The sequence below is a fragment of the Tasmannia lanceolata genome, unplaced genomic scaffold (assembly GCF_043159265.1).
Source record: "Tasmannia lanceolata isolate RefF3 unplaced genomic scaffold, GAP_Taslan_0.1 ptg000023l, whole genome shotgun sequence".
NCBI lineage: Eukaryota > Viridiplantae > Streptophyta > Magnoliopsida > Canellales > Winteraceae > Tasmannia > Tasmannia lanceolata.
Genome location: NW_027518700.1, coordinates 16,208,166 through 16,230,435, shown reverse-complemented (window position 1 = coordinate 16,230,435; position 22,270 = coordinate 16,208,166). Strand labels below are relative to the sequence as shown.

Genomic DNA, 22,270 nt, shown 5'->3' with positions numbered 1-22,270 from the left:
ATTTATTATATGAATAAGACAAAATCTGGCAAAAAATCAATCGGTGTGGCTTTTCTCAAATGCAAAAGCCCAAGTTTAATGGCTTTCTATGAAATTGGCTTTTCTGTGCTTGCCTTGTAGTCTTTTCTCGTGTAGAAAATATGAGGTGATGGGCAAGCCCGAACTCTGCCCGAAGCCCGTTGTATAGACATGGGCTGAGCTTGAGCACCTCAGGCCCGCCCAAGCTCGGCCCCATTGACAGTCCTAATTCTTGGCATAAGATTTCAAAAAGATCACTAGGGTTTTAAGGCTACGGGGGGGGGGGGGGGGGGGGGTTTAGGGTTTTAGGGTTTATGAATTTCACCTTCAAATGATAAAAAAACCATGCCTGTTTCGATTTCTCACACTCCAATCTGCCAAAAATGGAACATTTCCTCTTCAACCTATCGAATTCTCTTCGGAAATTTCATTCCCCGTTATCATCTCCCCACAAAACTCTCTCTTTTTCAAACATTTCCCCCAAATTTCAATCTATCTGTCCATTCCAATCGAAATCACAACACTCTTCGTCGATTTTCAGCTGAAAAAAGCATCCAGAGTTCAGATCACGAATCAATCGAAGCTCGAAAAGCAGTTTCGGAGATTCTGAAAGAATCCGGAGTATCAGAAGAAGAATCTTTGGAAATGGCTTTGAATTCACCCAAATATGTTAAGATGTTGATTGATAGTGTATGTGAATTGGATGAGAGCTCGTTATGGGATTCGTGGAAAATCGAAAAGGAAGATATTGGTAGTCTGTCTTTTAAGGAGAAGGTGTTTTATATGGCTAAGGAGAAAGGGGATAAGGGAATTCTCCCGTTTTTAGAGAGCGTTGGTCTTAATCAATCGTCTTTGATGCACGTTGCACGGTATCTCTCATCAGAGAAACTTGTTGACCTCATTGATAAGGTATTGAGGTTTTTTCATAATCTGTTATTTGTTGTTGTTATTGTTGTTGATGATGTTGCTTATTTATTGCATTTTGGTTTTGGTTTGGTCTGAGTGTTCTCTGTTATGTTTTTTAAGTTTCTTGTTTTCTTATAGTGGAAGTATAAATGATTAAAATAACAGCAACTCTAACAGCTTAAGCTTTTGGAGTAATTGGTTGTTTAACATGGTATCAGAGCTATTTCCTCTTGACTTGGGCTCAAAACTCAACGACTCCTTGATATTAAAAATCCAAGTGTACGGCCAACCCAAAAGAAGGGCTACATGTGCCTTGTGCACAGCCAACCCAAAAAAAGAGGTGCCACACGTGAGGGAGTGTTGAAGTAATAAATGATTTAAAAACACCAACTCTAATAACAACTTAAGCTTTTGTAGCAATTGGTTGTTTGACACTTATTAAATGTATTTTAGTGTTTCTGTGTTCTTTTCTGATTAAATGTGTTTGAGTGTTTTAGTTTCATGTAGGCTTTTTGGGTTTCTAATAATTTCTTGAAATGCCGACCCCAACTAGTTTGGGACAAAGGCTTTGTTGAGTTGTTGAGTTGATTAGTAATTTCTTGAAATGCATATGCCTATTGTTTTGTAAATTCTGCTTTTCTGTTTCTTACTTTTTATTACATTGTATCATATTGAAATGAATGAGCGCTTATAAAATTATAGGGCTGAGTGGTAACGATGTAATTCTTGGAATTCTCTTGCTGGAATTCTTAAGTAGTGGGTACGTTAAGGTGCTGTTTAGATCAAATCTTCTGTTGTGTTTCTTGACTTCTGATGCTCAGAAGCAGCATGTTGAAAGTCAATAGAAATGAACAATTTGGAACTTTGCAAAGTTAATAATGATATTTTTATTAGGTCAATGTTGTGAAGACAGACTTGGAAGTCAATAGAAATGAACAATTTGGAACCATCATATTTGTATTGTATCTTTATTTATTTCATTGGATTCTTGCAATCTTTTGCTCGTATGGGAGAGTTTGGCTGCCGTAGGGGTTTTCAGTTTCTTACATGGTTCCATCGTGGGTAGTGATTCCCCATCACCCGCCCTTCACTCATTTTGATCTTTGGCCGAAGCATTTCAATCTTCTGGACGTTGGCGTCATTCTAAGGACTGTGCAGGACATGATACTGTACAAAAACTTGTAGTATGATCATTGTAACTCTCTTATAATGCAAGGATGTTATGGGTTTTAGCTGAGTGTTTTGTTCATATCATTTTTTTTTTTTGAAAGGTAGCCGCATATATTAATAAAAGAGCCGACCGAGAAGGTCAATTACAAGAAAAAGAAAAGCCAAGAGGCAGAGAACATAACAAGAGACAGAAACATAAAGAAACAAATCAAGGAGGACGCTCATCAAAGAGGGCAAGAGCATCCATTGAAACTCCCTCCCGCGCAAGCCTATCAGCGATATCATTAGCCGATCTACGGACATGACGAAAGACAACAAGAGAGGATCCAATACGATCAGAGATTTCATCGAAAAATCTGTCAAATCTCCAGTGTTTTGTTCATATCCTGCATTTCTTCTTTCCTTATTTACTTTTCAGTCTTATGCACTCTATGTTAAAAAAAAGCCCATGGCACATCTTGGATCCTTTGTATCTTAATAATTATTTAGTTGGGTGATTAGTCCAATTGTTACTATTTTTATTATTTCCTGTTAGTGAGTCCAATTATCATTTGTATTGATAGTGAACTGTACTAGTATGATTTTTAAGTTATGGTATTTGTTTCTATTTTCTGTTTCCCCATTTAATACTTTTTGGTTGATGACCAATCTGAAATGGTGATGGTATGTTACTACCTGAAGATTGTTTGAAGGGTGTAGTTGGTGTATGTAGCCGATTCCAAACTTCTTTCTGTGGAAGTAATGATAGGGCTACCGCTTGAAATGTAGGCTAGTGGTGTAAGCCCTTGGAGATATGTTCTAGCTCATAGGGAGAACATGCTATATTTTGAAAAATCTAACTCCTTTGCATTCAGTTGGCCCATTTACCTATAGTTTACTTATGTGTGCATTTCATCTATAGGTTAAATATGTGAAGGAAATGTTCTTTTCTGGCAGTGATCAGGAGGGGTTTGTTGGCAAGAATGCACGTCGCATGATGATGCACCTATCCATTTTTGCTGATGACGATATCCAACAAACATTATCATTTTTTGAAAAGGTGTAGTTTTTCTTTCTTGTATTTGTCCTTAGGCAGTTAAATGTGTTATTTTCACTGTTACATGGATTCTTCTAAATGGGCGAAGATTCCGCTTTGGACACGTCTCGGATTCCAATACTTCAAGATTCTCTGAGACACTTCTAGATCTCTTTTATCTGTTGTTTCTGAGTACTATCACAACTTTACAATTACCATATGTTTTGAGTTTTACTCATCCTAATATGAAGTTTTTTAAATGGAAATAAAATATTATATCTACTTATCCTATTAAAACATCCAATATATTACTTGTTATAACCATATTATTGTGTAAAAAATAAATTTGATAATTGATTAAAATATTTTGGCGAATCCACGAATTACTATTTTTGAGGTTTGTGGATTCCGACACTCGATACCCATGTCGGATTCTGACACTCGATACATATCTGCACTCATTGAACTGAAAATTTCTTCTTTGTTTTTCCTTGTCATTTGAAATGCATTTTTTAGTTTATTAATCTTTTTTAGCTCGGACGGCATCTTCCTGTTGCAGTTGGAAGCAAGGCGTGGAGGTTTGAACATGTTGGATTCCAAAGATGCCAGTTTTCCTTACCTTATTGAATCATTTCCACGTCTTCTTTTACGGTCCGTTGAATCCCATTTCAAACCTTTGGCGGAATATCTTGAAAGTGTTGGAGTTCCCAAAGGACGCATTAGAATTATAATCTTATCATTTCCTCCCATTGTTTTTTATGATGTTGAGAAAGATATAAAGCCAAGGTTGAAGGCTCTTGGAAAGGTAGTAATAATATTGCTTTATTATGCTTTTATTGTTTGTTCACCCATCTTTGCACTGTCTCACCAATATTGTCATGCACGTGTACCTTAAACTCTTTTATGTTCCATTATGTGACTTCATCTAAAGTTATTCTTTTTGGTTTTAAAGCATCTGTGCCCGTGGTTGTTAGAAATTGAAGTACTTTATTGTATGGCAAAATGCTCTTTTATTGTCGCGACAAATCTTGTACATCTAAATTTATGGAGTTGTTATCTGGAAAAGTTTTCACGCGTTAGGGGTATGTTGAGATGTAGCTTCTTTGACTCCTAAATCATGTAATGGCTAAGGCATATAAGCAAGAGAGATGATTGTTTCCCACATTGAAGGGAAATTTGCTTATTGTTTTCTCTAAGGTTTTAAATTTCTGTTTTTGTTCCGATTTCGGTCGCCACGAAAACAGAAACGTTTCGGTTTCAGTTGGAAATTTTGGTGGAAATCCTGTAAAATCATGAAAATGCATGGAAACATATGTAAATGATGGAGTTTTAAGATGGAACTTCAAGAAATGTAAGAATAAGCACAAATACACACTTAGAAACTATTACATATGCCAGACAACCATCCATAATAGTTTGAAAACATCACACACCTAGTGCCATGCACTATGTCTGATAAATCAGTGCATACCACATTTCACATGTAATTCACACAAACACACACGCACACATTTCACATGCAATTCATTTAAGTATAAATATATAACGCATGCTGATGTAGTATACCACTAATACACATGATTTTTATTTTAGTATGCTTATTAGTTATAGTATCACTTTCTGGAGGATCCACAGTCATTAGTTTGGTTAGGTCATTAGACTATGCAAATGCTGCTCAAATGGGGTATTAACAGCTAAATTTTTCTATTGGTCCTACATGTTGGAGAGTCGGTTTATACACACTCTTAGGCTTGTGGTCTTTCGTAGGCCCTCCTAGAGTCATCTCATTTTGATGTAGAGCAGGACTTGATAGAATTTGTAATAGTGGGTCATTTGACTCATTATTGACAGTGCATTCCCAAAAGACGCACCCCATGTTGCTCTTTTGAAGTTGCGTACTTTATTATGTAAGCATTCCTAAGTTGAAATTGCATGGATCTTCCTTGGGGAATCCTGTGAGAAGTGAGTTGGGTGATGGGAGATGCTACCCCTCACTTAGTTTAGTAAGGCCTAAATTGCAAGGATTGAAATTTAAGCTTTGGTGTCGGTTTTGGCCACTACAGAAACCGAAATTTTTCTGTTTCGGCCAAAATTAGGTAGAAAAAGAAATAAATTTCGGCTTTTTTCGAAATTTTTACCGAAATTTCTGTCTGGAAATTTGAAATTTCCAGCCAAAATTTCTGGGAAAATGTAGAAATTTTGTTTAAAAAAATTAAATTTGGCCGAAATACCAAAATTTCAGCCGAAATCGAAGCTGACATCGACTGTACTTTCGGTGTCGGCTCAGATCGAAATACGAAATTTTGGCCAAAATTTAAAACCCTGCTAAATTGAACAACAATCTTTTCTCGTGGCGAGAACCGAGTGTTCTTTGATGACAAAAGCTATACTCTCAATCAAGTGGATGGAGAATGTAGGAGTGTTGGTGGAATTGTAAGTAATCATTGGGGGAATGTGCGGTTGTTTTATTTCAGTCTGTTTGGAATCAAAGCTTCAAGTAAAGCAGGGATATTAGCATTGAGTCAAAGGTTTGGACTTCTTTTGATCATTTTCTAAGGTGTATGTGGTGGATGATGATTCTTTGATCGTGATAGTATGGGTTGCAAGGGTGTGGGTTGGTGAATCATGTTGAGTAGATTATGTAGAACTTTGTGATTTTGTAGATATTTTACTTATCCATGTTTGTCACATGCCAATTCTTAAGAAAACTTATTCAATCATATATCATTAAGAAGAGAGGTAATTTGCAGGAAATAGATTGTAACGACCCGATTCCGTCAAGTCGCTACGAGCAAAAGAACAACGCAAAAATCATGAAATTTTTTTCTTTTTTTTATATAATCAACAACCGCTACAAAAATCTTTTTCCAAATTAAATAAGTCTACCATAACAAGAGGTCCTTTCAATACTCATACTCCAAATGAAAGGTAAAGTTTTAATCACTAAAGTTCAAACTAAAGAAAGTCCCGACAAAATAAAAATAGAAAATGACGCAAGACGTCATAGCGCAATAATCCATGAAGCGAACTCTCCGATCACACGATCCCTTATCCCATGGTTTCTTCGTTTGCAAACGTTCCGCCATCTAATGCCTCAACCCCTGTGGTGGAGGAAACAACGTTAGAGCAGGGTCTTCCAGAGACCGAGCGGAGTAAAAGGAGCAATATAAAAGGGCATGCAATAATAATTCAGATCCTTAGCAATCACTAGAAGCAATAATAAATAACTGGAGAATAAAACTACGCCATCTATATCAATATAAACAGAAATGAATGACAATAATGAATGATATGTTATGTGTGCATCGAATATGTAAAATGAGACAGCACTTTCCCCAGGTACATTCGGCTTTTCCCCAGATTACTTTTCTGTCAGTTCTTTTCTGACTGTCTCTTTTTTGCCGGTGTCCTTCCCGCACGACTACCCACTACCCCTGTCCAATGGTAGTGACGTTATGGACTCGGATTTCGGTCTCGCATTTAATGCCGAGCCGTTTCGGGGATACTATCCCTTTGGATGGTTTGCCAACGAAAGGCTGTACATGCTTCTCGCGTTGGCCTTTGGACCTTAGGTCCCAGGATGATACCACATTACCACCACACCCTTAATTTTCCCTTCACTCTCCCCCATGTAGGATATGCAATTAGGGATTTTAAGGTACGTTACCTTTGCCTTCTTTTCCTGCATCTTTTCACATAAAGGTTAGAAACAGTTTATTATTTATTTCATTTCAAGTAAACAAGTATAATGAGCTATGCAATTATCACAAAGAAAATAGTATACGTAAGATTACTTTGCATGAAACAAGTTATATTGAAACCATTACAACACAAGGTCTAGTTGTCACCTGCCTTAACTTACGAATGAGGAAGAATGGACGGTTTCTGATAGGTAGTGGAGTGTGATAGTCCTGGAGTCAAGTGATAGAACATAACAGTGTCAATTTTTTGCCTTATGTTTAAGTTTTCAAAAATACGTACAGGTACTACGTTGAGGCCCTATCTTAGGTGAAACCCATGCACATAGACATACCATTGCTGTCTTATCTTTGGACATGAAGGATATATGCCCGGAGAAGACTCTTGCTGCCCTGTTTTTTTTTTTTTTTTGGGCCGCCAGCAAGAAGACACATGAAGGACACTATTGCTGCCCTGTTCTGGGGCGTAAAACTTATGCACAGAAAAGCCTACCACTGCCCTGTTTGAGCGCATGAACTCACACACAGAAACACGACTGCTGCCCTGTTTGAGAGCATAAAACTCACACACAGAAAAACATCATTGCTGCCCTGTTTGAGGGCATAAAACACGCACACAAAAACACATGACTGCTGCCCTGTTTTGAGGGCATAGAACTCACACACAGAAAAACATCATTGCTGCCCTGTTTGAGGGCATAAAACACGCACACAGAAACACATGACTGTTGCCCTGTTTTGAAGGCATAGAACTCACACACAGAAAAACATCATTGCTGCCCTGTTTGAGGGCATAAAACACACACACAAAAACACATGACTGCTGCCCTGTTTTGAGGGCATAAAACTTGCACACAAACATAGAACAATGCTGTCCCATTTTTAGAATATAAAATACGCATATGAATGACGTAGAACCTGTCCAGTTTTAACACACGAAAACATGCATATATCTGACTCTAAATCTTTCCAGTTTTGATACATAAAAACACACATATAACGGTCTTTAAATCTGTCAAATTTTAATATATAATAAAAATGCATATAACTGATCTTAAATCTGTCTAGTTTTGATACGTAAAAACACCTATTAACCGTACACAAATCTGGTCCGTGTTGGGACCAAGGAAACACATGTCAACAGGGTACAAATCTGGTCCGTTTTGGGACCAAGGAAACACTATAAGACAAGGAAAGTAATAAGGGTACTTACTTGGATGGATCTAGGGTATAAGGAGAATCAAGTGTAAAGCTCTTCTTCTTCTTCTTCTTCTTCCTTTTTCTTTTCTTCCTACTGTTATTGTGTGCAAGGAGACTAAGGCAGGGACAAATATAGGCAATATATAAAGGAAGCAAGAGTGGGGTGTGGGTTTCTTTTTTTTTTTTTTTTTGCATGATATGGGGAATCACCTATATTCCTTCCTTTTTGTTTAGCAATAAAGGTAAGTTGCCAAATCTTATAACTACAAGATCTTTTCCATAAAGTAATTTGCTACTAATTAGGGAATTTGAATTTTAAGTGAATCAATCTATCCCACCAAAAGAGTTTAGCAATAAAGGTAAATTGCCTAATCTTATAATTACAAGATCTTTTCTATAAAGTAATTTGCTATTAATTAGGGAATTTGAATTTAAGTGAATCAATCTATCCCACCAAAAGAGTTTAGCAATAAAGGTAAATTGCCTAATCTTATAACTATAAGATCTTTTCTATAAAGTAATTTGCTACTAATTAGGGGATTTGAATTTTAAGTGAATCAATCTATCCCACCAAAAGAGTTTAGCAATAAAGGTAAGTTGCCAAATCTTATAACTACAAGATCTTTTCCACAAAGTAATTTGCTACTAATTAGGGAATTTGAATTTTAAGTGAATCAATCTATCCTACCAAAAGAGGTGTGCAAGATCTCCCTCAAAAGTGGAGATCAAATCTCCAACCTATCTTATTTATCTCCTCCTTTCTTTATATTTTACTGGACTTTCATTTAATGAAGGTAGGTTTCCCCTAATATGACTTACTTTCTTATTTAATATGTTTCAAATGATTTCTTATTCCGCGGAAAACTTAATCCCCAAGCTACCGAAACAAATATAGAATAGATTAACAAGAGCCATTGATCTCTGGACCGATTGATCTAAGTAGATCAAGGATGAATAAGAGATCCTATTTCGGGATCAAGAGTTGGTCTAAAGTGGATCGATGATCTCGATCCTCAATATATGATCTAACGGTCTAAAATTCAAAATTTAAGGAATTGAGAGAAAGTGTCAAAAAGTGGTTGTTACATTCTACCCCCCTTAATTGAATTTCGTCCTCGAAATTCCGCTCTTTCCCATCCCAAGTAACGCAGTGAACTATCAGTTAAGATGGAATTAAAATTAACTACCTACCTTTCAGTTACTGCTACTGTCGTAATCATCATCCTCGTATACGTCCAGTACATTACCGAAGACTGACAATCTGCGACGTTTGCTGGTGACCCCATCTTCTGAATATGGGGGCGTCTGATCGCCGATTGAGTAAGATGACATGTTGATGATTTCTTGTTTTCGATAGGAACAGGTTCCTCCTCAGGATCTTCTTCTGGATCCTCCTCTTCAGGTTCCCCTCCTGCTGGTTCCTATTCTTGTGGCTCTTCCTCTTCAGGTTCTTGTTCTTCTGGTTCTTCCTCGGAGTCAAAGGAAATTTCAATAGGTTCCATTTCATTAGCTGCAATCATTTCTCTCCTTGCAATATCTTCTAACTCATGATCCCTCTGCGTATCCCATAGTCTTGGCTTCAACATACATTTTCTGGTAGTCAGCTTTGTACGTGCCATCCTGAAATTTCAAAATTTTATGACAAGGTTGTCAGAGGTCGCAATATACCATCTCTAAAATATCACCATTCGTAAGGAAAAATCTTCATAATTCAAAATATCTTTGTTTATAAAATCTCGATGTATTATGTTCTCATCATCTTCAAATTTCATAACATACTCATAAATCATCATCAAAAATCTTATAGACACGTAGAAAGCAATCATCAAGTTTTCTTTGTAGCATATCACGTAAAAATAAATCGTCAAAGTTTTCTTTATAGTACGATGATACTTCTAGGTACTTTGTTAATTATCATCCTAATGCATGACAGATTTACAATCATCCATTTTTACTTTGCGAGTCCTAATTATGATTAAAATCGATTCCTTGTGAAATCCATCTAAACTTTTGACTCCCTCGAGTTATCCTCAAAATCTTCCTTTTCAGGTGATCTTAGGCGTAAAAGTTTTAACCCTTCCTTCCGATATTGATCAAAATTTTACCTCTAAGTTCCTTAGCTCCATAGATCATACGCTCTTACTGATCCAAAATTCTGACGTATGATGCACTGCCTTGTAAACGTTACTAACTTTCTAATTTAGGTAGACATTCTACCTTAATGATCCCTTTTTCCCATAATCCAGGCTTTTAACGGAAATTCTAACTAAATATAGTTTTAGATTGTAACAGGGATAATAATTTTAAGAAAACATATAAGTAAATTTTTGACCTTTAGTCGCTCCATCCTGTACCTCAGTGTCATCGTTGACTAGGGCGAAGAAACGCCTCTCAGTTCCTGGCGGTGCGTTCTAATCTTGGGCCAGAGGACGGTACTGATTTCCTCTTCCTTGGTGTTGCTGCGCTGGTTGTTGTTGTGGCGGAGGTGGGCGGTTTTGAATATAAGTCGTTGCCTTAGGGCAGTCCCTCCTCCTGTGATTAGGGTCTCCGCAGTTAAAACATACTGCCATGGTCCTCTAGCATTGCCCAGCGTGGATCTTTCCACAGTGGGGGTACAAGGTCTTTGTTGGTGGACCACCATCTGTTCTCGGCTTTTTTGGTGGAGGTTGTTGACTTCGGTTGTTGACTTCTGCTAGCAATCGACTGAGATCTAGCTACTTGCATAGATTTTTCGCAGTCTTCTGCCACCTCTGCCTTCTCGCATGCCTCGGCCAACGTCCGTGATCCAAGATTAATAATACTCGCCCTGATGGAAGGGCGAAGGCCGTTAATAAATTTTCGGACTCTATCAGATTCAGGTAGCCGGGTGCAAAGCGTGAAAGTTCTCTAAATTTGGCTCCATACTAAGCCACGGACAAGACTCCCTGTTTTAGATCAGCGAATTGTCCCGCCAAATGATCCTTGATGCGCGTAGAAAAGAATTGCTCGTTGAAACGGGATTTGAACTGTCCCCAAGTCCCAGACATGATCGTGGGATAGTTCTGGACTACATTCCTCCACCATACACCCGCCTCTCCCTTCAGCAGGAAGGAGGCAAGACGTATCCTTTGCACGTCGGTGCACTCTATTACAGTAATGATCCCTTCTATTTCTGTAAGCCAATGGTCTGCAGTTAAGGGGTCGCCTGTCCCATTGAACTCGGATGGTTGGTAATCTCGGAACTGACGGTGCACCTGTGAGGCATTGTCACGGGGTCTCGGCTCCTGACGAGTCCCAAGGCTGGCTGCAATAGCCTGAAGAGCAGCTTGATTAGCCTCTTAATTTGCCCTGAGGATTTCAGCCAGTAATTGCAGACCGTCTGGATTATGAGCCGGAGTCGGGCTCTGAGTATTGTTGTTAGGTGCAGGAGCTTGATTAGCATTGCCAGTTCTCTTCCTCCTTGGATACATCTATAAATAACAAAATAACTTGGAATGAGGAGAAAACTATGGGTTAGAATGAAATCTCTTTATTTCTCAACTAAAATTTCGAGGTACCATGAAGTCTCTAATCATGTGCTTACTTACTAAAGTTTTTAGAGTAGTTCTCCTATCTCGTTCGAATTCTCGGTTAACCTTAAAGGTGTGACATCATCTGTCACCTATTAGCTATCTAACCCAAATTAACGACTCAACCCACAAGCACCAGGTTCTCCGTAAACCCGGGCTCTGATACCACAACTGTAACGACCCGATTCCGTCAAGTCGCTACGAGCAAAAGAACAACGCAAAAATCATGGAAAATTTTTCTTTTTTTTTATATAATCAACAACCACGACAAAAATCTTATTCCAAATTAAATAAGTCTACCATAACAAGATGTCCTTTCAATACTCATACTCCAAATGAAAGGTAAAGTTTTAATCACTAAAGTTCAAACTAAAGAAAGTCCCGACAAAATAGAAATAGAAAATGACGCAAGACGTCATAGCGCAATAATCCATGAAGCGAACTCTCCGATCACACGATCCCTTATCCCATGGTTTCTTCGTTTGCAAACGTTCCGCCATCTAACGCCTCAACCCCTGTGGTGGAGGAAACAACGTTCCGCCATCTAACGCCTCCATCTTTACTTTTCATTTGGAGTATGAGTATTGAAAGGACCTCTTGTTATGGTAGACTTATTTAACTTGGAATAAGATTTTTGTCGTGGTTGTTGATTATATATATATAAAAAAAAAATTCCATGATTTTTGCGTTGTTCTTTTGCTCGTAGCGACTTGACGGAATCGGGTCGTTACAGTTGTGGTATCAGAGCCCGGGTTTACGGAGAACCTGGTGTTTGTGGGTTGAGTCGTTAATTTGGGTTAGTTAGCTAATAGGTGACAGATGATATGTCACACCTTTAAGGTTAACCGAGAATTCGAACGAGATAGGAGAACTTGTCTAGAAACTTTAGTAAGTAAGCACATGATTAGAGAATTCATGGTACCTCGAAATTTTAGTTGAGAAATAAAGAGATTTCATTCTAACCCATAGTTTTCTCCTCATTCCAAGTTATTTTTATATTTATAGATGTATCAAAGGAGGAAGAGAACTGGCAATGCTAATCAAACTCCTGCACCTAACAACAATACTCAGAGCCCAACTCCGGCTCATAATCCAGACGGTCTGCAATTACTGGCTGAAATCCTCAGGACATATCAAGAGGTTAATCAAGCTGCTCTTCAGGCTATTGCAGCCAGCCTTGGGACTCGTCAGGAGCTGAGACCCCGTGACAATGCCTCATAGGTCCACCGTCAGTTCCGAGATTACCAACCATCCGAGTTCAATGGAACAGGCGACCCCTTAACTGCAGACCATTGGCTTACAGAAATAGAAGGGATCTTTACTGTAATAGAGTGCACCGACGTGCAAATGATACGTCTTGCCTCCTTCCTGCTGAAGGGAGAGGCATGTGTATGGTGGAGGAATGTAGTCCAGAACTATCCCGCGATCATGTCTGGGACTTGGGGACAGTTCAAATCCCGTTTCAACGAGCAATTCTTTTCTACGCGCATCAAGGATCATTTGGCGGGACAATTCGCTGATCTAAAATAGGGAGTCTTGTCCGTGGCTTAGTATCGAGCCAAATTTAGAGAACTTTCACGCTTTACACTCGGCTACCTGAATCTGATAGAGTCCGAAAATTTATTAACGGCCTTCGCCCTTCTATCAGGGCGAGTATTATTAATCTTGGATCACGGACGTTGGCTGAGGCATGTGAGAAGGCAGAGGTGGCAGAAGACTGCGAAAAAGCTATGCAAGTAGCTAGATCTCAGTCGATTGCTAGCAGAAGTCAACAACCTCCACTCAAAAAGCCGAGAACGGATGGTGGTCCACCATCAAAGACCTTGTGCCCCCACTGTGGAAAGATCCACGCTGGGCAATGCTGGAGGACCATGGTAGTATGTTTTAACTGCGGAGACCCTAATCACAGGAGGAGGGACTGCCTTAAGGTAATGACTTATATTCAGAACCGCCCACCTCCGCCAAACAACAACCAGCGCAGCAACACCAAGGAAGAGGAAATCAGTATCGTCCTCTGGCCCAAGATAAGAACGCACCGCCGGGAACTGAGAGGCGTTTCTTCGCCCTAGTCAACGATGACACTGAGGATGGCACGTACAAAGCTGACTACCAGAAAATGTATGTTGAAGCCGAGGCTATGGGATAGGCAGAGGGATCATGAGTTAGAAGAAATTGCAAGGAGAGAAATGATTGCAGCTAATGAAATGGAACCGATTGAAATTTCCTCTGACTCCGAGGAAGAACCAGAAGAACCTGAAGAGGAAGAGCCACAAGAAGAGGAACCAGCAGGAGGGGAACCTGAAGAGGAGGATCCAGAAGAAGATCCTGAGGAGGAACCTGTTCTTATCGAACAAGAAATCATCAACATATCATCTTACTCAATCGACGATAAGACGCCCCCATATTCCGAAGATGAGGTCACCAGCAAATGTCGCAGATTGTCAGTCTTCGGTAATGTACTGGACGTATACGAGGATGACGATTACGACAGTGGCAGTAACTGAAAGGTAGGTAGTTAATTTTAATTCCATCTTAACTGATAGTTCACTGCGTTACTTGGGATGAGAAAGAGCGGAATTTCGGGGACGAAATTCAAATAAGGGGGGTAGAATGTAACGACCACTTTTTGACACTTTCTCTCAATTCCTTAAATTTTGAATTTTAGACCGTTAGATCGTATATCGAGGATCGAGACCATCGATCCACTTTAGACCAACCCTTGATCCCGAAATAGGATCTCTTATTCATCATTGATCTAATTAGATCAATCGGTCCAGAGATCAATGGCACTTGTTAATCTATTCTATATTTGTTTTGGTAGCTTGGGGATTAAGTTTTCCGCGGAATAAGAAATCATTTGAAACATATTAAATAAGAAAGTAAGTCATATTAGGGGAAACCTACCTTCATTAAATGAAAATCCAGTAAAATATAAAGAAAGGAGGAGATAAATAAGATAGGTTGGAGATTTGATCTCCACTTTTGAGGGAGATCTTGCACACCTCTTTTGGTGGGATAGATTGATTCACTTAAAATTCAAATCCCCTAATTAGTAGCAAATTACTTTATGGAAAAGATCTTGTCGTTATAAGATTTGGCAATTTACCTTTATTGCTAAACTCTTTTGGTGGGATAGATTGATTCACTTAAAATTCAAATCCCCTAATTAGTAGCAAATTACTTTATGGAAAAGATCTTGTAGTTATAAGATTTGGCAACTTACCTTTATTGCTAAACTCTTTTGGTGGGATAGATTGAATCACTTAAAATTCAAATTCCCTAATTAGTAGCAAATTACTTTATGGAAAAGATCTTGTAGTTATAAGATTTGGCAACTTACCTTTATTGCTAAACTCTTTTGGTGGGATAGATTGATTCACTTAAAATTCAAATTCCCTAATTAGTAGCAAATTACTTTATAGAAAAGCTCTTGTAGTTATAAGATTAGGCAATTTACCTTTATTGCTAAACTCTTTTGGTGGGATAGATTGATTCACTTAAAATTCAAATTCCCTAATTAGTAGCGAATTACTTTATGGAAAAGATCTTGTAGTTATAAGATTTGGCAACTTACCTTTATTGCTAAACAAAAAGGAAGGAATATAGGTGATTCCTCATATCATGCAAAAAAAAGAAAAGAAAAAGAAACCCACACCCCACTCTTGCTTCCTTTATATATTGCCTATATTTGTGCTTGCCTTAGTCTCCTTACACACAATAACCGTAGGAAGAAAAGAAAGAAGAAGAAGAAGAAGAAGAGCTTTACACTTGATTCTCCTTATACCCTATATCCATCCAAGTAAGTACCCTTATTACTTTCCTTGTCTTATAGTGTTTTCTTGGTCCCAAAACGGACCAGATTTAACACTGCTTTTGTGTGTTCTTCTTGGTCCCAAAATGGGCCAAATTAAGCGTTATTTTGTGTGTTGTTGTCGGTTCGAAAAAAGGACCAGATTTATACCCTGTTAATGTATGTTCTATAAGTCCCAAAACGGTCCATATTTGTACCCTGTTGACATGTGTTTCCTTGGTCCCAAAACGGACCAGATTTGTGTACGGTTGATAGGTGTTTTTACGTATCAAAATTAGACATATTTAAGATCATTTATATGCATTTTTACTATATATTAAAATTGGACAGATTTAAAGACCGTTATATGTGTGTTTCTATGTATCAAAACTGGAAAGATTTAGAGACAAATATATGCATGTTTTCGTGTGTTAAAACTGGACAGGTTCTACGTCATTCATATGCGTATTTTATATTCTAAAAACGGGACAGCAGCGTTCTATTTTTGTGTGCGTGTTTTATGCCCTCAAACAGGGCAGCAATGATGTTTTTCTGTGTGTGAGTTCTATGCCCTCAAAATAGGGCAGCAGTCATGTGTTTTTGTATGCGTGTTTTATGCCCTCAAACAGGGCAGCAATGATGTTTTTCTGGGTGTGAATTTTATGCCCTCAAACAGGGCAGTAGTAGGCTTTTCTGTGCATAAGTTTTACGCCCCAGAATAGGGCAGCAATAGTGTCCTTCATGTGTCTTCTTACTGGCCGCCCAAAAAAAAAAAACATGGCAGCAAGAGTCTTCTCCGGATATATTCTCTTCTTGTCCAAAGATAAGACAGCAATGGTATGTCTATGTGCATGGGTTTCACCTAAGATAGGGCCTCCACGTAGTACCTGTACGTATTTTTGAAAACTTAAACATAAGGAAAAAAATTGACACTGTTATGTTCTATCACTTGACTCCAGGACTATCACACTCCACTACCTATCAGAAAACGTCCATTCTTCCCCATTCGTAAGTTAAGGCAGGTGACAGCTAGATCTTGTGTTGTAATGGTTTCAATATAACTTGTTTCATGCAAAGTAATCTTACGTATACTATTTTCTTTGTGATAACTGCATAGCTCATTATACTTGTTTACTTGAAATGAAATAAATAATAAACTGTTTCTAACCTTTATGTGAAAGGATGCAGGAAAAGAAGGCAAAGGTAATGTACCTTAAAATCCCTAATTGCATATCCTACATGGGGGAGAGTGAAGGGGAAATTAAGGGTGTGGTGGTAACATCTAGGGACCTAAGGTCAAAAGGCCAACGCGAGAAGCGTGTACAGCCTTTCGTTGGCAAACCATCCAAAGGGATAGTATCCCCGAAACGGCTCGGCATTAAATGCGAGACCGAAATCCGAGTCCATAATGCCACTACCTTTGGACAGGGGTAGTGGGTAGTCGTGCGGCAAGGACACCGGCAAAAAGCAGAAAGTCAGAAAAGAACTGAAAGAAAAGTAAACTGGGGAAAAGCCGGATGTACCTGGGGAAAGTGCCGTCTCATTTTACATATTCGATGCACACATAACATATCATTCATTATTGTCATTCATTTCTGTTTATACTGATATAGATGGCGTAGTTTTATTCTCCAGTCATTTATTATTGCTTCTAGATGATTGCTAAGGATCTGAATTATTATTGCATGCCTTTTTATATTGTTCCTTTTACTCCGCTCGGTCTCTGGAGGACCCTGCTCTAACACTGTTTCCTCCACCACAGGGATTGAGGCGTTAGATGGCAGAGCGTTTGCAAACGAAGAAACCATGGGATAAGGGATCGTGTGATCGGAGAGTTCGCTTAATGGATTATTGCGCTATGACGTCTTGCGTCATTTTCTATTTTTATTTTGTCGGGACTTTCTTTAGTTTGAACTTTAGTGATTAAAACTTTATTTTTCATTTGGAGTATGAGTATTGAAAGGACCTCTTGTTATAGTAGATTTATTTAACTTGGAATAAGATTTTTGTTGTGGTTGTTGATTATATAAAAAAGAAAAAGAAAAAAGGAAACAACGTTACAGCAGGGTCCTCCAGAGACCGAGCGGAGTAAAATGAACAATATAAAAGGGCATGCAATAATAATTTAGATCCTTAGCAATCATCTAGAAGCAATAATATATAACTCGAGAATAAAACTACGCCACCTATATCAGTATAAACAGAAATGAATGACAATAATGAATGATATGTTATGTGTGCATCGAATATGTAAAATGAGACAGCCCTTTCCCCAGGTACATCCTGTTTTTCCCCAGTTTACTTTTCTGTCAATTCTTTTCTGACTGTCTCCTTTTTGCCGGTGTCCTTGCCGCACGACTACATACTACCCCTGTCCAATGGTAGTGGCATTATGGACTAGGATTTCGGTCTCGCATTTAATGCCGAACCGTTTTGGGGATACTATCCCTTTGGATGGTTTGCCAACGAAAGGCTGTACATGCTTCTCGCGTTGGCCTTTGGACCTTAGGTCCCAGGATGATATCACCACACCCTTAATTGGCCCTTCACTCTCCCCCATGTAGGATATGCAATTAGGGATTTTAAGGTACGTTACCTTTGCCTTCTTTTCCTGCATCCTTTCACATAAAGGTTAGAAATAGTTTATTATTTATTTCATTTCAAGTAAATACGTATAATGAGCTATGCAGTTATCACAAAGAAAATAGTATACGTAAGATTACTTTGCATGAAACAAGTTATATTGAAACCATTACAACACAAGGTCTAGCTGTCACCTGGCTTAACTTACGAATGGGGAAGAATGGACGGTTTCTGATAGGTAGTGGAGTGTGATAGTCCTGGAGTCAAGTGATAGAACATAACAGTGTCAATTTTTTTCCTTATGTTTAAGTTTTCAAAAATACGTACAGGTACTACGTTGAGGCCCTATCTTAGGTGAAACCCATGCACATAGACATACCATTGCTGTCTTATCTTTGGACATGAAGGATTTATACCCGGAGAAGACTCTTGCTGCCCTGTTTTTTTTTTTTTTTTTGGGCGGCCAGCAAGAAGACACGTGAAGGACACTATTGCTGCCCTGTTCTGGGGCGTAAAACTTATGCACAGAAAAGCCTACTACTGCCCTGTTTGAGGGCATGAACTCACACACAGAAACACGACTGCTGCCCTGTTTGAGAGCATAAAACTCACACACAGAAAAACATCATTGCTGCCCTGTTTGAGGGCATAAAACAGGCACACAAAAACACATGACTGCTGCCTTGTTTTGAGGGCATAGAACTCACACACAGAAAAACATCATTGCTGCCCTGTTTGAGGGCATAAAACACGCACACAAAAACACATGACTGCTGCCCTGTTTTGAGGGCATAAAACTTGCACACAAACATAGAACAATGCTGTCCCGTTTTTAGAATATAAAATACGCATATGAATGACGTAGAACCTGTCCCCAGTTTTAACACACGAAAACATGCATATATCTGACTCTAAATCTTTCCAGTTTTGATACATAGAAACACACATATAACGGTCTTTAAATCTGTCCAATTTTAATATATAATAAAAATGCGTATAACTGATCTTAAATCTGTCTAGTTTTGATACGTAAAAACACCTATTAACCGTACACAAATCTGGTCTGTGTTGGGACCAAGGAAACACATGTCAACATGGTACAAATCTGGTCCGTTTTGGGACCAAGGAAACACTATAAGACAAGGAAAGTAATAAGGGTACTTACTTAGATGGATCTAGGGTATAAGGAGAATCAAGTGTAAAGCTCTTCTTCTTCTTTCTTTTCTTTGTTTTCTTCCTACTGTTATTGTGTGCAAGGAGACTAAGGCAAGGACAAATATAGGCAATATATAAAGGAAGCAAGAGTGGGGTGTGGGTTTCTTTTTTTTTTTGCATGATATGGGGAATCACCTATATTCCTTCCTTTTTGTTTAGTAATAAGGGTAAGTTGCTAAATCTAATAACTACAAGATCTTTTCCATAAAGTAATTTGCTACTAATTAGGGAATTTGAATTTTAAGTGAATCAATCTATCCCACCAAAAGAGTTTAGCAATAAAGGTAAATTGCCTAATCTTATAACTACAAGATCTTTTCTATAAAGTAACTTGCTACTAATTAGGGAATTTGAATTTTAATTGAATCAATCTATCCCACCAAAAGAGTTTAGCAATAAAGGTAAATTGCCTAATCTTATAACTAAAAGATCTTTTCTATAAAGTAATTTGCTACTAATTAGGGGATTTGAATTTTAAGTGAATCAATCTATCCCACCAAAAGAGTTTAGCAATAAAGGTAAGTTGCCAAATCTTATAACTACAAGATCTTTTCCACAAAGTAATTTGCTACTAATTAGGGAATTTGAATTTTAAGTGAATCAATCTATCCTACCAAAAGAGGTGTGCAAGATCTCCCTCAAAAGTGGAGATCAAATCTCCAACCTATCTTATTTATCTCCTCCTTCTTTATATTTTACTGGACTTTCATTTAATGAAGGTAGGTTTCCCCTAATATGACTTACTTTCTTATTTAATATGTTTCAAATGATTTCTTATTCCGCGGAAAACTTAATCCCCAAGCTACCGAAACAAATATAGAATAGATTAACAAGAGCCATTGATCTCTGGACCGATTGATCTAAGTAGATCAAGGATGAATAAGAGATCCTATTTCGGGATCAACGGTTGGTCTAAAGTGGATCGATGATCTCGATCGTCGATATACGATCTAACGGTCTAAAATTCAAAATTTAAGGAATTGAGAGAAAGTGTCAAAAAGCGGTCGTTACATAGATTCTTTCATTTGCCTCGAAAAAGAAAAATGCATTGACCTTGGTTATAAATTTCGTTTCGTTTCGTCCGAAACGAATGGAACATTTCGTTTCTTTCTGAAATCTAGAACAGAAACGGGGCTTTTTTTGTTTCGTTCTAGATTTCAGTCCGTTTCGGCCGAAATTCGACTGTCTCATCCGAAACCGGGCAAAATTCCCTGTTTCGTCCGAAATACAATTTTTGCCAGAAGTGACAGCTAGTTTTGGTTTTTGACGATTTTATCCTATTTTTTTTTGACCGGTTTGATTTTTTTATAGCCGTTGGAAGGGTATTTTGCGTCTTTTGACATCTACAAGCCCCAACAGTTAATATAAACCCATCTAAGTGTTATTTTCCTACTCACTTCTCCTTCAACCTGCCTTACAACTTTCTTCTACTACTATTCTCTACAATCTTCTACTTAGCATTCTATACTACATTATTTTCACTAAACTACTACTACTACTAAGCATTCTCTAATTCTCCACATCTACTTCATCCAAAGATCCAAATGAAAGGCTTCAAAGTACTACAATTATACCAAAGATTCAAAGTCCAAAGATCCAAAGACAGGGGCAGAGCAAGGAATTTACACTTTGGGGGGGGGGGGGGGGGGGCTATATGTGGCTCCGCCCCTGTCCAAAGATCCAAAGATCCAAAGTTTACTAAGTCCAAGCTTCTACAAAAATCACTTAGATGTTATGATGGATTGGTTGCAGAAGATGACCCTAGTATTTTCATGCTCGAAGATGGAGGTTGGGACAATGTTGAAGAGCCTGCGGACGACGACAACGAGAATCTTGAAGATGTTCCTCCTAGAGATACTGGTAGTGACGACAACGAGGTCTACCACTTGATTGAGTATGATGATCTTGCTTATGAGAGCCTTTAGGAGTATTCAAGAGATGACACAGTTGAGCGATTGAGTAAGCAGATCTGATTTTGAGATGTTGTAACGACCCTGATTTTTGGACATTTTTTTTTTCAAATCCCAAAATCCGAATTGCTTCCACGAAAGAAACGATATAAGTCCAAAGAATATACCAAGTATTTTTTTGAACCTAGAAAGTATAAAGGAATTTAAATGCTATTGATTAAAATCAATCAAACTTTAATCTGTGTACACAAGTTATAATTAAGAACTCTAACATTATTGTAGAATTTAGCAAGAGAGATTAGCATGACTAAAAGGACTAAGGCGGGTCTCCTGTCAAAAAAAGGACTAAGGCGGGCCTCCTTCCGAAACTACAAAGCCGCTCCCTTGACTCTGCTCTCGGTCATTAGGCTTCCCATTAAATCATGTGTCATCCAGTGTCGCAAAACCTGAGATATATATATATGAGAAAAGTGTAGCTACACATACGTGTAGCTAAGTTAGCTACACCAACGGCTTAAAATACAGTGGGCCCCACATTGTTTGGGTGATGCAAACCATTCATTTGATGGGCCCTCATATAGATAGGGTGTGCCCAAAAAATCAGCTCTATAGGATCATCCCAACCCCTACGATTTGTGGAGGCAAAAATGGACGCGTAAAAACCTTCACAAATCTGTCCATTTTTGCCTCCACAGTTTGAAGGGTGGGGATGATCCTATGGAGCTGATTTTTTGGGCACACCCTATCAATGTGAGGGTCTATCAAATGAATGGTTTGGATCACCCAAACAATGTGGGCCCACTGTATTTTAAGCCGTTGGTGTAGCTAAGTTAGCTACATGTATGTGTAGCTTCACTTAACTCTATATATATATATATAAATATATATATATATATATATATATATATATATATATATATATATATAGCAATACTAGATACAATGATCTAGCAGAGTCATTCAGCTACCCCAACAAGTATAGGGATCAATAAAAGAGTGAAGCAGTAACATAGTCTACTGAATAGAGTGACCGTATGGAATAAACATGAATAAAGCTCAATAGGATAAATAAGATAATAAGAATACGAGTGACAAGAAAAGTAAATAAACTGTGTAAAATATGCGCGAAATATGGGATGGCTACCCAAGGTACTCCGGCTCCCCATAGCTTGTTACCTTTGTCTCCACGGACTGCCCACTTCCCCGCCCAAAAATAG

At 38.3% G+C, this 22,270-nt stretch overlaps 1 protein-coding gene across 2 annotated transcripts in view; it reads left to right on the top strand.

Moving 5' to 3' along the window:
* The first annotated feature begins 314 nt into the window (after nt 1-314).
* The window catches only part of LOC143856178 (Mitochondrial transcription termination factor family protein), a 48,772-nt gene continuing 26,816 nt past the window's right edge, over nt 315-22,270 (top strand). Inside the window, exons 1-3 of one of the 2 annotated variants that reach the window (XM_077366291.1) lie at nt 315-927; nt 2,996-3,133; nt 3,669-3,914. In XM_077366291.1, coding sequence (XP_077222406.1) covers nt 364-927; nt 2,996-3,133; nt 3,669-3,914 — 948 coding nt within the window. In that variant the 5' untranslated portion in view covers nt 315-363. The remainder of the gene's footprint in view (nt 928-2,995; nt 3,134-3,668; nt 3,915-22,270) is intronic. The other variant, XM_077366292.1, reaches the window with a different exon arrangement.